General features: G+C 52.0%; 1 protein-coding gene across 8 annotated transcripts in view; it reads left to right on the top strand.

The window, feature by feature from the left end:
• KALRN (kalirin RhoGEF kinase) overlaps positions 1–15246 on the top strand; it is a 593373-nt gene that overhangs the window by 521416 nt on the left and 56711 nt on the right. For 2 of the 8 annotated variants that reach the window (XM_036242844.1, XM_036242845.1), the window contains exons 3-5: positions 500–604; positions 3969–4064; positions 12947–13077. In XM_036242844.1, coding sequence (XP_036098737.1) covers positions 500–604; positions 3969–4064; positions 12947–13077 — 332 coding nt within the window. The remainder of the gene's footprint in view (positions 1–499; positions 605–3968; positions 4065–12946; positions 13078–15246) is intronic. The other 6 variants (XM_036242841.1, XM_036242846.1, XM_036242851.1 and 3 more) reach the window with 3 other exon arrangements.

Genomic DNA, 15246 nt, shown 5'->3' with positions numbered 1-15246 from the left:
ATGAGCCCCATACTGGAAGGGTTGGGAGACTGCTCTCACATAACAGACAGATGCTTGTGTTAGCCAAGAGGTCAGACTGGAGGACCTCGGAAGTTCCTTCCAAAGCCGAGATTCTGTGATCAGAACACAGTTGGGTCTGTTTTGGTTGGTGGAATGAGATAGCTGTTTTATCTGCAAACTAACCTACACTAGTCGCTGATGTGGCTGAGAAATACTTCCTGATATGTAACCATATGCTGTGTGTGATTTGATGCTGTCTGCCATTTCTTCCTATGATGATGGCAGGGAAGCCTGGCGATACTCAGACTGTGGTTTAATAGTCCTTCAAAAACTCAAGAAGTTATTCTCCCTCTGATCACACTCAGCTTTCTCTTTCACTGGCTAACCAGTAAGGGTCCATTGAGAGGAGGTATCTTATATGTTGCATTGTAAAAAAAATGCAAGTCCACTGGCATCTTTAACTGTATGAAACAGTGACTAATGCTGCTCTTTGTTCTAGAAGAGCAAGAAGGGTTGGGGTGAAGATGAGCCAGATGAAGAATCGCACACCCCCCTCCCCCCACCTATGAAGATCTTTGACAATGACCCTACGCAGGATGAGATGGTAGGACTTACTTGCTTCCTCACTCAGAAGAACAGCGTGTGATGTGTGCGGTTTCATGTTGTGTGTGTGGTGGGAAGTAATACTCTCTCCCTTGTTATCTCTTGCATCACATGAATCCACGGTGATGTAGATTCTGACTGTATTTGGGAGGGTCCCCTCCCTAACCCTGGAGGCCTGACTTCATTCTGGGCAGTGTAGCCATGTGTGTAGCATGCTCAGAGTGGGAGTCTGCCTGGTGTCTTGTCCTACTGATGAAGGGAAATGGCTCTGTCTGTGGAAGCAGCAGATCCCAAAAGGCACTATTATTCTCAACAAGGAATCGAAGGTGGTTCCCGGCCACGATCATCTTCTTGTATCTGATCGTATGACCTATGCTTTAATTCTGTTTTCCCTGTCCTCAGCTCTAACACTGAAATGATGGTACCTTCCAGCCAAGCCCAGAGCTGTTCAAGTTCTGCAAACACAGCATGAGGGTGGAGATGCTGCTTAGGAGTGGTTGTCGTTAGAGGTGGGCAAACCTGACATGCCAGGTTGCTCAAGTTCTGTTTTGCAAAGTGCCCTGACTCACTGGCAGAGGCTCATGAGTGTTGGAAGTGTGATGTCCACTGGGCCTTTAATGGCAGGGTCGTCATTCCGGTAGTTCTGGGGCAGAGGCTGAGGTGGGATGTGCCTTCAGGTCTGACCCGAGGCAGCTTTAATTGTGCGCTCCGTCACTCACTTTCCTTACAGAGCTCACTTACACTGCGTTGTGTTTCCTGCCTTCTCTAGTGTTTCTGTCCTTTGGACTCGGGTTGAAGTAGTGGTTTTAGTTTTTTATTATACTTTGCATTTGCTTTTCAGAGTGTCGTGTAGTGGTGGTGGTGGCAGTGATGATGACGGGGGTGGTGGCGATGGTGGCAGTGATGGTGGCGGTGGTGGTGGTCATGGTGATGGTGGTGGTGGCAGTGGTTGTGGTGGTGGTGGTGGCGGCAGTGGTGGTGGCGATGTGGCTTAGCCTCTGTCCAGGTGTCCCCATGCTCTCTAGTGCTCTGCCTTGCAGTGGGGCAGTCCCCTCTGATGCTGTGGCCCAGCATATAATACCACCCAGGATGCTATTCAAAAAGGACTGTGCGGCTGCTTTAGCATTTCTGATGATGGCCCAGTTCTTGTTTTAATTCTGCTTGACATTGGGGTCGTTAACCCACAGACACTAATTGAGTGCTTCCTCTGTGCCAGAAAGATAGATTCAAGGGACAGGATGATGACTAAGATGTGGTCACTGCCCCCCCTGTGACTCACTCACCCATGAGACGCACTCAGTGATGGTCCCTCCTAAGGTGATGCCAGTGACCCTGGTCTCTAGGGCCAGTCTGACTCGACTGTTGGGAAAAGGCAGCAGGAAGCATGGCATGGTGCCCGTCCCGTAATCCCTGTGCTCCACCTCGAGCTGGGGACGAGAACCAGCCACTGTGTTCCCAGAGGCCTATGCTCGTCCAGCCGTCTGCGAGAGTGACAGTGCCCGCGGGGATCGGGCCACTCATGTCACGTTATCTGCCACCCACACAGCCCTCACAGCCAGCTTGCAAAAGATAAGTAAAGGACGTGAACCCTCCCCTCTAACACCCTCCGCAACAGCTTGTTTGGGGGGAAAAGATGTTATGTTGTTTCTGGATCATCTTTTTACTGAAAATGGGGACTTACCCCAGATGTTTGTGTAGATTCTTCTTAGCCAGACACAGGGCAGATGGCAACAGTTGCTTTTTAGACTCATTTCCCTCCTCCGTCCGCTTGTCTGACTGCTGAACTGTTTTCTGGACTATTTGGGGATCCTCAGAACTTGTTGGATTTATAAAGATAATTTTTACAACAGTGTAAAAGGAATTTTTAAAAGTCTACTCATTGTAATGTTGTGCGATCAATTCTCCATGTTTCCCTCTATTATTTGTTCATATGCATGGATGTTTTATTTAATATTTCCTAAAATCGTATTGATTTTACCTCTGTAACTATAATTTCACTAGCTGGGGAGTGTTCCGTTCACTGCTGTGCCACAGTTAGCTCCCTGGCCTGCTTGGGGAACGCCAGGAGGCGCGGCCCAGACCCCTGGTACGCACAGCAGTTGTCTCTTCGCTTCTGCCCTTGGAAACAGTTCCCAGGGGTAGGATTGCTAGACCAGAAAATTGATAACTTGGATTTTCAAACAGATTTATGTTTCTTTTTTTTTTTTCCTGTACTCCTCAGGAGAAAAAAAGAAGAGTGCTTTTATGTCTCTCTTAATTACATTTATTTGAGTTTTTTTGTTTTGTTTTGTTTTTTACCCCATCTCAGAAACAGAGACCTAAGCTCACACTTAGATTAGACAGCAAGAAGCTTGCTGATTTGAAACTCATCCCCCTAACTTAAGGGACAAACTGGGACCAGAGCACAGCCGGGACATTCAGCTCTCTGCTCCCAGTCACTGGTCTCAGAAGCTGAAGGCGAACGCGTCCTGGGCCCGCGACACCAGCGCCCTCTGTGTCCGTGCACCAGCGGGGAAGCTCGCACAGGCATGCGGGGCTAATCGTGTTCCCCAGTCTCTTCTCCAGTAGGAGAAGGAAGAAAATATACCACCACCCCTCAGTCAGCAGGAGTCCCCAAAGCACGGACCACACAGTCACAGGGACCCATCTTGTGGGTGCAGGGAAGAGGCACAGGCCTCCCTGTGAGCAGGAGAGACCCTTGTTGCTCCACGCAAGACACACACCCCCGTTGAAGCCCTTCCTTGCTTCCCAGTGTTCCAGTGTGGGGCCTGACTGGAAACAGCTGTGTCTGTGTAGGACTGTGTGTGTCCGTGTAGGGGTGGGGGTGGGAGGAGGTGTCTAGCTTTCTGGTCCCTAAGTGCCCAGCTCCCAGCATTTTTGCTTGGCACACAGTGAAGCTGTATATTTAAGATCCACACCTAAGAAAAGCAAGGCAGCTTCTCTTCACTGGACACACTTGAGGCCAGTTTTCTTCCTCCTTTCACACTCTGGTACAGCAGTGGGCAGCCATATAGTGGCCACAGTCTTATCTGCTCCCCACCCCCATTACTGTCAATAGATGTAGCCCTTACCTGTTGACCTCTCAGGGAACACAGCGACAGTGCCCCTCCCTCCGCTCCTTTGGTGGCCTGCCCAAGGAGAGCCTAGCCCCATCCCTGCTTCGCTTCTGGCCAGATTTCCTGACAAGGGGGCTGGCAGGCGTGTCCCACCCCCACACTCCCATCTCCCTCTGTCATCTCTTCCCTGGAAACCAGAGCCTTGCTTGCCTTGCCTGCCTTGAGCTTTGGACTTGCTGTGTTGCTTCCTAATTGCTGTTCCTCATTCCTTGCTAATCTGCTTTTCCTTTGCTGCTCAATGTCTTGCAGTCCTCCTCTTTGCTAGCAGCCCGGCAGGCTTCCACCGAAGTACCTACTGCTGCAGACCTTGTCAGTGCAATAGAACAGTTGGTCAAAAGCAAGCTGGTAAGTGGGGGTCCTGGAGGCAGTTCTGCCTGTATCGCACCTCCATGTGGCTCCCAGGGCCTGGCATCTATCAGCCATGTTCTCTTCTGCACCTACCCTCGTTCTTCCTACAGGACTGTTTCCAGCCAATGGTGCTTTCTAAGGAGCTGTGCCCCAAAGTCCTCTTGGGCTCTGTTCGGGAATGGGCATGGGCATTGAACAGGCTCTTTGGGATTATGACACTGATGAAAGGTGAAAAGTACTCAAGACAAAATAGCTGCCTGATACACCTGGTCCACTGGTCTCCAGGGAAGTGACATTGGGACAGTGACTGATGTGGGTCTGCTTAGCCCTGAAGCTAACTGCTGCTGAGGCACAGAACATGGACTGGCTCTTTGGAAGCACTGAGTGGTTTTATTGGGGGACCTCAAATAGCCTTCTAGCTTGCAAAGTCGTCCATAAGTAGACTGTGATTATGAAGGGGGGGCACAAGTCTGTGGACACCTCACCACGAGAAATTAAGGGAGCTGGCGCCTATCCCGTTCTGAGTCCGAGCTGGTTTGGGGTCTCAGCATTCACGCTGGTGAAAGAGCTCCTTTCTGGGTAGGGCTGCTCCTCTGCTCCCATGTTTTTACATGTACGTGTGTCAGACAGGGTGGCTCTGAAGCGTTGTTCTTTCCTCTGCTCTCATGTCGCTCACTTGATCTCTGTCACAACTCTCATTAGGATAAATGTCAGTGCTTCTGCCAGGCGTGTGCTGGGCAGTCTGTCAATCAGCGCCATCTAGACCCTCCTCCACTGGGCGCTGGGCAGTCTGTCAATCAGCGCCATCTAGACCCTCCTCCATTGGGCGCTGGGCAGTCTGTCAATCAGCGCCATCTAGACCCTCCTCCATTGGGCGCTGGGCAGTCTGTCAATCAGCGCCATCTAGACCCTCCTCCATTGCATTGGGCGCTGGGCAGTCTGTCAATCAGCGCCATCTAGCACTCCTCCATTGGGCGCTGGGCAGTCTGTCAATCAGCGCCATCTAGACCTTCCTCCATTGGGCGCTGGGCAGTCTGTCAATCAGCGCCATCTAGACCCTCCTCCATTGGGCGCTGGGCAGTCTGTCAATCAGCGCCATCTGGACCCACCTCCACTGGGCGCAGGGGGAGAGGGAAAGGTGGGTGCTCTCCGGGGAAAGCTGCCTGATAATACATTTGATCCCAGGCGCTCCCTTTTGAAACATCCCAGCTCTCTCAGGGTGCCAGTGCAATTTAATACATGTGCATTTCTTCTTTTCCTTCTGACTTTCCTTCCTAATTAAGGAAACTTAGCAACTCGCGTCAGACTCTGGAAGGCTGTTTCTTTCCCTGCCATCTCCCGGTTCCTGGAGGGGAGCATGTGCTCTCCGGCACTAACTGGACTTTTCTCAGGGCACCTCTGACCATGTCTCGCTGCTCACCTTCCCTCTCTGCACTGGCCTTACACCCTCTTCCTTCTCCACATACCGTGTCCCTTTCCTTCCTTCAAAATCACCCTTTTTTTGTTTTTGCACCTTCTCTTTCACCGCGGGAGCCTGGGCCCTGACCTCCTGCCTGCACTGTTGCAGTGTCCGCTGCTCAGCCTCGGGCCCCACTCTCCCGGGGGCCTCACCAGCGCTGTTTACCGCCTCCCTCCTCGGGAGGGTGCCCGACCTCCCTCCCACCTACACAAGTAGTCCTTTCCAGTGGGGCTGCCCTTCGGACACACAAGACAGCTCATTGAGATGCAGGAAGAAAATGTTACCATCTCTCCATCTCATTTTGTTTTAATGGTTTTGTGTATGTTTTAATCTGTACATAATGGTGATACTGTAACACAGCTATGTAATGTATAAGTAAGGTACATGCTTCGGAAATGACCAAACCTATGCTCACTGATAGAGTATACAATCAAAGTTTGGAAATCACTGGCCCATAAAGTCCACACTTACCCAGCAGTCTAATGTTCTGTAGCCTCCTCTCCAACCTGTCTTTCCAGCATCCACTTATTCCGGTTGATGAACTCTGTCTTCCTCACTATCCCCAAATACACATTTGGCTTCCCTCCCTCCAAATTTCTGCTCATACCACTCCACTTCTCTGGAATGTTCTCCCTCTTAATTGTGCTTGTCTAAAGCATAACAGTCCTAGTCCTGGCCGGTCTGGCTCAGTGGTCAGAGCATCATCCCGTGGACCAAAGGGCCCAGGGTTTGATTCTGGCCAAGGGGATGTACCTCAGTTGCAATTGGTCCCCAGCCCAGGTCATGTGGGAGGCAACCAATCTATGTGTCTCTTTCACATCAATGTTTCTCTCTCTCTCTCTCTTCCTCCTTCTCTCCCTCCCGCTCTATCTGGAGATAAATGGAAAAATATCCTCAGTGAGGATGGATGGATGGATGGATAGATAGATAGATAAAGCGTAACAGTCCTTTGAGGCCCCCCCTCAAATCACATCTCCAGCCCAGGCCGGCTATCTTCTGCATCCCACAGTAATGACTGTGTAAGCCACATGCTGCCCGGGACAGCTCTTAGATGGTCCTGTTGTGTTATTTGTTACAATCACTCAATGTTTTCACTGACAGCTTACCTCTCCAGGTAGGTGATTTGTCATTTAGAATGTTATTTTCTCCTCCACTTGTGTGTAGAAGCCTTTTACACTTACATCAGTAAACATTTCTAACAGTCCGTATTTTTTCGTATTTTGGATTACCTTTCTCCTCCTGCTGCTCACGGTTAGGAGTCTCTGTTCACCTCCAGTTTGTATGAGCAGAGGAGCTGGTGTTAAACATCTGAGGCAGATAGTGAAACGTCCTGTAGGAGCAAATTTCCCAAAGGAGAGGGAGGGCAGGAGGTGGTGAGCGGACTGGCCCTGGAACAGGCGCTCGGTAAATGTCTTCGGATGAGTGGCCTTTCTGTGGCCAGTTTACCATAATGAGGGCTTTACTGTCTTCCACCAATGACAACTTCATGAGGACCTGCCGTGAGCCCAGAATTATAGAGATTTCTTTGGCTGAACTTACAAAACCAGGCTCATACCAGGGAGAGGAATGAGGCAGCAGCGGTTTGGTTTCTCAGAAGCTTCTCACCAAAATTCAGTCCTGTGTCCTTTCCTCTCCTTCCTCTTTCTTCCCGTCCCCACGCGTACCCTCCTTGGGGTGTCGGTGACGGGGACAGTGGGTGGTGTTCCCAGCCCCATTGGGGAGTGCTGAGCTGCATTCTCACCCCCCGGGCTTGCATTCCTGGTCCTCATCAGCTCTTCAGCTTAGGGGAAGGTAAGCCCCAGAGCCTGTGAAAGTTCTGGCATTGTTATTTGACTGCAAGTGCAAGTGTGACAGCTGCCAGAACAGCCACGTGGCCGTGGGCTGGGTTAATGAAGCACAACGTGCAGGTGAAGAGTAGTAGCCACGCCCTGGCCAGTTTGGCTCAGCGGTTAGAGCGTCGGCCTGCGGTCCTGAGAGACCCGGGTTCGGTTCCCGCTAAGGGCGCGTACCTTGGTTGCAGTTTGTCCCCGGCCCTGGTCGGTTGTGCAGGTGGCAGCCACTCGATGTGTCCCTTTCACGTCGATGTTTCTCTCTCTCTCTCTGTTCCTCTCTCCTTCCCACTCTACCTGAACAAAAAATGGAAAAATGTCCTCGGGTGAGGATAAAAATAAAAATAAATAAAAAAAAAGAGTAGTAGCCACTGTGGGCAAAGCTGTCCGACCACACCTGTCATGAGCTGTGTGTGAGCCACGTATTGGGTTCTGAACCTGGCATTTCCAAACGTTCTTGAACTTGGTGGAAGTCACCCCCGAGGAGGTGACCAGTACCATGCGGTCCATGTCATTTGGAGGGAAGCTGAAGAAACTGGAGTTAAGTGCGGGAGAAGTTAAGAGAGAGAACATGTCTAATAACTGAGCACTGCCATGGGAAAGAAGGGTGGGTCTCAACGCTCTTTTGCTCCAGAGGGTGGGTCCTGGACCTGTGGGTGGAAGTTACCTTAGTTCAGTATAAGAACTCATAAGGTCCTTTTCCATGTACAGAGCCTGGACATTTTGCAGGGGCATCTGGCATGCGTGGACTTTTACATCTAAGGCTGGAATTCTGTTTTGGTTGCTCAAGAGATGGCCACAAATTCTGCATGAGAATGCATTTGGCCCCAGCCCTCCCAGAAAGCCCCGAGAGACCCTGTCTCTGAGCCACAAAGCTGCCCTTGGTGCTCACAGCCGCCCAAGGCTTCCTCCCCAGAGCTGTGATCTCTGCTGCCTGAGAGCTGGCGCTGGGAATGGGGGCAGCCTTCTCCTCCCACCTGCAGATCAACCCCTAATGCCCCAGAACCTCCTTTGGCAAGTCCCTCTGGACATTAATGGGCCCTTCTGGGTTCTCTCCTGCCAGCCTTGGTCTTGAACCAGTGCTCGTGTTTACCAAGGGAGGGTACCCACTCACCTCCCCAAATCGAGCTACCATATTTTCTCTAGATTTTGCATTAAGGTGTTGTCTTTATTCTGAGGTAGGCCTAAGGACACCCCCTGCTTTCCCTATGTAATTTTTAATAAAGCTTTTTCCAGACCTGTGGACTGGGGGGGGGCGGGGTAGATAAGGAATGAGGAGACCTGTGTTTTAGTACTGCTTCTGCTGCTTATTGTGTAGCCCTGAGCAAGTGACTTAGGCTGCTTGGGCTTTTATCTCATGTATCAACAGTGCAGGTTCTGTCCACCCAAATCTACTCCCCAGAGAGTGGTAATGAAGACTGAGTCAGGTGTGAATGTGCTTTGTAAACTGATGTGAGCATCCCACCAACCTCAGCTCGAAGCCACGTGTGTATTGCGAAGGGCCGGCCAGGGGAATCTGGTCCCGCTTTATGCTCTGTAGCCAGGCCCTGGGCACAGGGACCCAGCGTTTGTCAGTCAGGACGCTGGTGGTTGGGGGAATGTTGCTGGGTAATAGCTCAACAATATGTATGGTTGGGTTGCATTCCTCCAGCTTGAGCAGCAGAGCTTCCTGGCTGGCTAACAATCTACTGTGCCTCTCAGCCCCAAGATTCCCCAACCTGCTCGAGGTGAAGGGCTGAGTCTCTAGAAAGCCAGCTCCTCCCTGAGCTCCTCACCGTAGTTCACCGGGATCAGGATGGCACCAGTGCACCCTTAGCTGACAGTCTCTGCCTTAAGGGAAGGGGCTGGCCAGGGCTGAGCTCTTGTTCAGTCTGCCTGTGGCCTGGCTTCCGGGGAAGGTGTCCACCCGCTCCAGCAAGACCGTCCGCCCTCTGGGACTCCCGCCTCAACAGTACTCCCCTCCCTCGGGCAGCCGTGGTCAGCGGCTGTTTTATTTTTTTATCCTCACCCGAGGACATGTGCCCATTTTTGTTCAGATAGAGTAGGAGGGAGGGATAGAGAGAGAGAGAAACATTGACATAAAAGGGACACATCAAGTGGTTGCCACCCACACGACCCAACCTGGGCCAGGGACAAACTGCAACTGAGATACATGCCCTCAGCGGGAACTGAACCCGGGTCTCTCTGGACCGTGGGCCGACGCTCTAACCACTGAGCCAAAACAGCCAGGACTCTTTTTTAAATAATGCAATCATAGAGTGTAAAAAATGTGAGGCCTTTTTTTTTTTTTCACTATCCTGTCAGAGACATTTTCCCAAGTCGTGAAAAGGAACACCAAGACTGATCTTTCTAAAACTTAAATTCAATGATGCTACTTCCCTGCTTAAAACTCTCCTGTCATCGGTGTTGGGAGGTCAAGTCTCTACTTCTTAATGCTCCACACAAGGCTCCTTATGATCTGACCCCTGCAACGTCTCTAGGGTTATCTGTTCCCTTCCTCACCGCTTCTTTCCTACTACCAACTCACCCTTTCCCCGCCTCAACTTCACACCCCTGTCGAGACCAGGCAGGCTGCCCGGGGTCTTTCACGGCCTGGCCCTGTTCTCACGGTGTAGCCTGGTGTCCTCCCACGGGCTGATCCAGTCAGGTCTTCCCCAGCACTCAGTTCCAGTTGCCTCTTCCATTAAGCCTTTCTCTTTCCTCCCTCCCCACTGTAGAGCTGCCTGCTCCTTTTTTCCTGCTCCCTGGAATCTCTTCTTTCTGGAAGAGCACCCATTGTAGCTTACTTAGACTGTGGAGGGCAGGGGACCACATTTATTCATCTTTGTTTCTCCAGCACTTTGTAAACATTCAGCATGTAGATACATAGTTGCTTAAGTCCGAGCAGATGATCAGTCAGGATACTGTGTAGTGAATGCTGGGGGGGGGGGGGGGGGGAGTTCTGTGAGAGCCCAGTGGAAGGTCGTTTTGTGGATATGTGATCCAAGATCCAGTGGACAGGAAGTGTGTTCATTTTTAACACGGGGCAGCCTTCCTCCACGCTTAATCTGCTTTTAAAATTCTATTCGCATTTCTGTACCCCGACCTTGGACCAACTAGGAGCACCCATTGTGCCTTTTTGGTTCCTCTCTCCTTTGTCTACTGAGACTGTTGTGACCAGCCCTGGCTGGGCAGAAGTTCTCCCTGTGGGGGTGCACAGCCCACCCATATAGCCAGCCTCCACCACCTGCTTCCCCCCCAGGGACAGCACGGTGGCCCTCGAGTGGGACCGAGGATCCCAAGTCTAGCACAGGTGGCTAAGTCCTCAAAGGGAAATCACTGTTAAATTAGCACAAGCATTTACAGCCAACACCATTATTTGAAGCAAAGAGCCAGCATACCGCTTAGCCAAACCCTTTACTTCCCTCTTCTTCCTCTCTCGCAGCTTCTGTCCTTCTCAGCTCTGTCCCAGAGATAACTTGGGCTTCTTGGCTCCTAGAGCAGGTCAGGCAGGAGGAGAGGGAACCTATTTTTCTGTGTGACACTTTGGATGCCTCAGATGTATTTCATTCTACAGAGTAGCTGAGAGCGGACCACGCCAAGCTGATACAAGCCCGTTTCAGAGGCCTCGCAGCCGGCACCCTGCCAGCCAACAGGCTGCCGAACCAAGACTGGGACCGGACAGTAGGGAGAGGGGGAGGGGAGGTAAAAGGCGTGTAATCAGATCAATCACCAGCTGCATCCATCTGCCTGGGAGCTTGCCTCTGCTGATGGCACCAGGGGACATGTCACATGTCATTGCAAAGCCTGCCTGTCCGGTGGCTTGTCAAGTCTCAGCAGCAGACACTCATTTCCTTAATAACTGGTTGCAGATCCTGAACCTATAAATTGAGCTAAACTCTTCCTGACCTTCGGTATTTTTAGCCTGCACTACTTCTCTGGATAACGTCCATGGTTGATGACTTGTTCTATAAAATACCTTCCTGTCAAGTTAAAAGGAATTCTCTTTCTTAAACTTAAAAACCCTGTCCCTCCTAATTCTGGTTTCTAGTGTTGGTCACCAATTCCTGTTTGGCCCTTAACACATTCTGTGGATGTGGGTACAGCGGGGGGAAAGAGGTTGACATCGCTTCTCAACTTTAAGTTGTTCAGCTTCAAGTCTTAATATTCTCCACCTGTTCTCATATAGTGGCCCCCCTCCTTGGGCACCTCTTTGCTTTTTATTGTGTTTTGTTAATCCTCACCCAGGAATATTGTCCCATTGATTTTTAGATAGGGTGGAAGGGAGGGAGGGAGGGAGGGAGAGAAAAACATTGATGTGAGAGAGAGACCCATTGACTGGTTGCCTCCTGCACGACCCTGACTGGGGCCAGGGATCAAACCTGCAACTCAGGTCCATGCCCTTGACCAGGAGTTGAACCCATGACCCCTCAGTCCGAGGGCCAGTGCTCTAACCGCTGAGCCAAACAAGCCAGAGCCACCTCTTTGCTTTGTGTTTCTGTTTCCTGGACTTTCCCCCCACTATTCGGCCTGTGTTGAGACACGGCGGCTTAACGAGTTCCTGACGCCGCTCCAAGTGCAGGCAGTTTAGGGCCATGCTGACGCCTTTTGTTCCTGCTACATTTTTGGACACTTTTTGATCTTTGTGACTTCAACCTCAGGGCTGATGTTTTCGAAGAAGGCTAAAGCGAAGCCTTTCCTTCAAGCCCTAGTGGCTGCGTAGACAGGCGTCTCGTCTGGAGGATTTGGGTTGGTCGCCCGTATTTGTTTTACAGCTGCCCACATGGACCTGCTCTCCAGTCTTATTGTCCGTCCACATGACTTCTGCCGATTTGCATAGTGAAATGCTAAGTGTCACTGTGTGATCTTTCTTCCCCGGCCCAGAATAATTTTAGCCCTCCCTTAAGAGTATCCAGTCCCTAGAGGATCTGGGACCAGAATCCTTTACACTGAGCTCTTTCCAGAGTACCATATTCATCCTTTTAGATCAGTGGTTCTCAATCTTTCTAATGCTGCATACGGTTCCTCATGTTGTGTTGACCCCCAACCATAGGGTCGTTCGACCCCCAAAGGGGTCGCGACCCACAGGTTGAGAACCACTGCTTTAGATGCAAGGGATTAATAAATGAAAGAAAGCTCTTGGTAAATAATCCAGCAAAGGTGTTTTTAGAAAAGGCTAAATCTATTGACTGCTTCAAAAAAAAAATGTAGCTAATTAAACCAACATGATTTTAACCAAGTTCGTTTTCCTGTCACTACCCTCTTATCATTGCATTTGATGCTCCTAGATTTTCTTTCCTAGCTGCTTGTTGGGAGAATTCACCTCTGGAGCTCTTACCCAGAGACAGATCACGCTGACCATTTTCACTATGTCCGGTGTCTGGGAAATCGGCAGGCGGCATACTCTGATTGCCTGAGAAGGCGGCCGTGCTGGGCTCCCTGCTGCAGGAAGATGGGCGTCTCAGGTCTCCTGGCGCCTCACCGAGGTCCAGCGAGAACAGCCTCAGCTACAGATCTACCAAGTTGCCTGTGGCTGGCCGGGGGAACACAGGGCCTTCCAGATGACTTTTCAGCGTACACTTCTCTAAGGCTGTTAATTCTTCTCTTTTCAGAGCCTGGAAGGAGGCTCATACCGAGGGAGCTTGAAAGACCCAGCAGGCTGCCTGAATGAGGGGATGACCCCACCCACACCTACCAGAAACCTGGAGGAAGAACAGAAAGCCAAGGCCCTGAGAGGCAGGATGTGAGTGGCTCCCCGACTCCACCCTGGTGCCATGGGCGCAGTGGGCGACGGGCAGGGGTCGCAGGAGGTTGGGGGGGTCAGAGGGGGGTTAGAGGGCCCTTCAAGGGGAGGGATGCCAGGTCCCCTGGCAGCACCTATTCCAGCCCCCTTCCCAAAGCAGCCCTGAATCTCTCAGCCGACAGCTTAGAATAAAAATATCACCTGGAGACCGAGTGCTGACTTCATCTCCAGGGCCCTGCCAACCCCAAATTCCCACTCTGACTTGCCTGTGGGTTTTCCTTTACCACTTTCTTCCAAGCAGTAACTTGGACTGTGCTGAAGATATATTTAAGTGTTTTTATTTAGCCTTGCCAGTTCCTTCCTGTGGCCTACAACACATGATTGTGTGTCTTGGAGAGAGGGAGCTGGTTGGCAGTGCTGATAAAGAAGCATGTGTTCCTGGCTTCCTCCCCACCGCCCCAGGCCCCCGACGGGGGATTTGGTGGTTTCTCTGTGCTGAATAGATCGAGACTTCCAAATGAATTGCTTCCTGGACTCAGACCATTTGCAACCCTTGTGCCGGGGCCCCTCTGACATCCCAGAACTTTATCTCTTCTGCCGCTCGGGCCAAAAAAGCAGTTGTGTGGCTCCGGGCAAAACTTTCAAACGCAGATAATACTCGCCAGACCGCAGCAGCCGCACAGCACCCAGCCGCGCCGGTGCCCAGCCGCGCGCTCTGTGGCCAGCTCCCTCCTGTCCGGGCAGAGAGGTGTTTGGGTTTGATGCCTCAGGGACTCCTGGGAGCCAGTCCGAGTAGTTTGCCAGGCAGTGGGCACCAGTGAGAGAGCAGACTCTCCGGACTCAGCTACTCGCTTTGTCCTCTTGGGCAATACTGCCTGAGCGTTTTCATCCATACACAGTCCCTGCCTTGTCATAACATGAGCAAACGCCGATGACGTAACTGGCATAATGTAAATGCTCCAAGAGGAACAGATCATTCACAAGAAAGAAACCGAGAAAGCAGATGTCCTTGAGGTGGTGCCATCCCACACCGGCTGGTGGGGAGGGAGGCTGTGCACTCAGAGCTGTGGTTCTGGCATGTCTGCCGTCAGCCTTGCTGGCCTGACTGGGGGTCTGCAGGCCCGTGACCGTGGATACCCACCTGAAGAATTGTAGCTTCTGTATCTCAAAAGTTTCCTTTGGTGTCTGTGTCTCCGAGGCCTCAGAGGTTGGTTATCAGACAAATGTCTTTCTCCTCTTTTTTTTTTTTTTTTTTTAATCCTCATCTGAGGACATTTTTCCATTTTTCATTCAGATAGAGTGGGAAGGAGAGAGAGAGAAACATCGACGTGAAAGGGACACATCGAGTGGCTGCCTCCCGCAAGACCCAACCAGGGCCGGGGACAAACTGCAACCGAGGTACGTGCCCTTAGCGGGAACCGAACCCGGGTCTCTCTGGACCACAGGCCGACGCTCTAACCGCTGAGCCAAACCGGCCAGGGCTCTCCTCTTGCGGAGCTGAAATGAAGGAAGAAAAGTTTCACGTTGATGCCTTGGCCTCAAAGCTTTCAAAGCTCAGTTTTGCAACAGTGGTTGTCGTTCTTTCTACCTGGTGTCTTTCCAGTTGTTCAGTTACAGGTGGGGGAGGCAGGAGCATAAAGAACAGGAATAAGAATGGTGGTTGTGAGCAGCATGCTTTGTCTGACTACTGTGTGCCGTCTGGGAAAGCCTCTGGGCCTCGTTGCCCTCGGCCGTCGGAGCCCTGTCAGAGCTGCAGTGGGCCCCCCCTGAGCGGTGCCCTCGGCCGTCGGTGCCCTGTCAGAGCTGCAGTGGGCCCCCCCTGAGCGGTGCCCTCGGCCGTCGGAGCCCTGTCAGAGCTGCAGTGGGCCCCCCCTGAGCGGTGCCCTCGGCCGTCGGTGCCCTGTCAGAGCTGCAGTGGGCCCCCCCTGAGCGGTGCCCTCGGCCGTCGGAGCCCTGTCAGAGCTGCAGTGGGCCCCCCCTGAGCGGTGCCCTCGGCCGTCGGTGCCCTCTCAGAGCTGCAGTGAGCCCCCCCTGAGCGGTGCCCTCGGCCGTCGGTGCCCTGTCAGAGCTGCAGTGAGCCCCCCCTGAGCGGTGCCCTCGGCCGTCGGTGCCCTCTCAGAGCTGCAGTGAGCCCCCCCTGAGCGGTGCCCTCGGCCGTCGGTGCCCTGT

Source organism: Molossus molossus, unplaced genomic scaffold (genome assembly GCF_014108415.1).
Source record: "Molossus molossus isolate mMolMol1 unplaced genomic scaffold, mMolMol1.p scaffold_m16_p_5, whole genome shotgun sequence".
Taxonomy (NCBI): Eukaryota; Metazoa; Chordata; class Mammalia; order Chiroptera; family Molossidae; genus Molossus; species Molossus molossus.
Note: the sequence above shows the minus strand (reverse complement) of the source record. Positions and strands in the feature narration are given on the sequence as shown.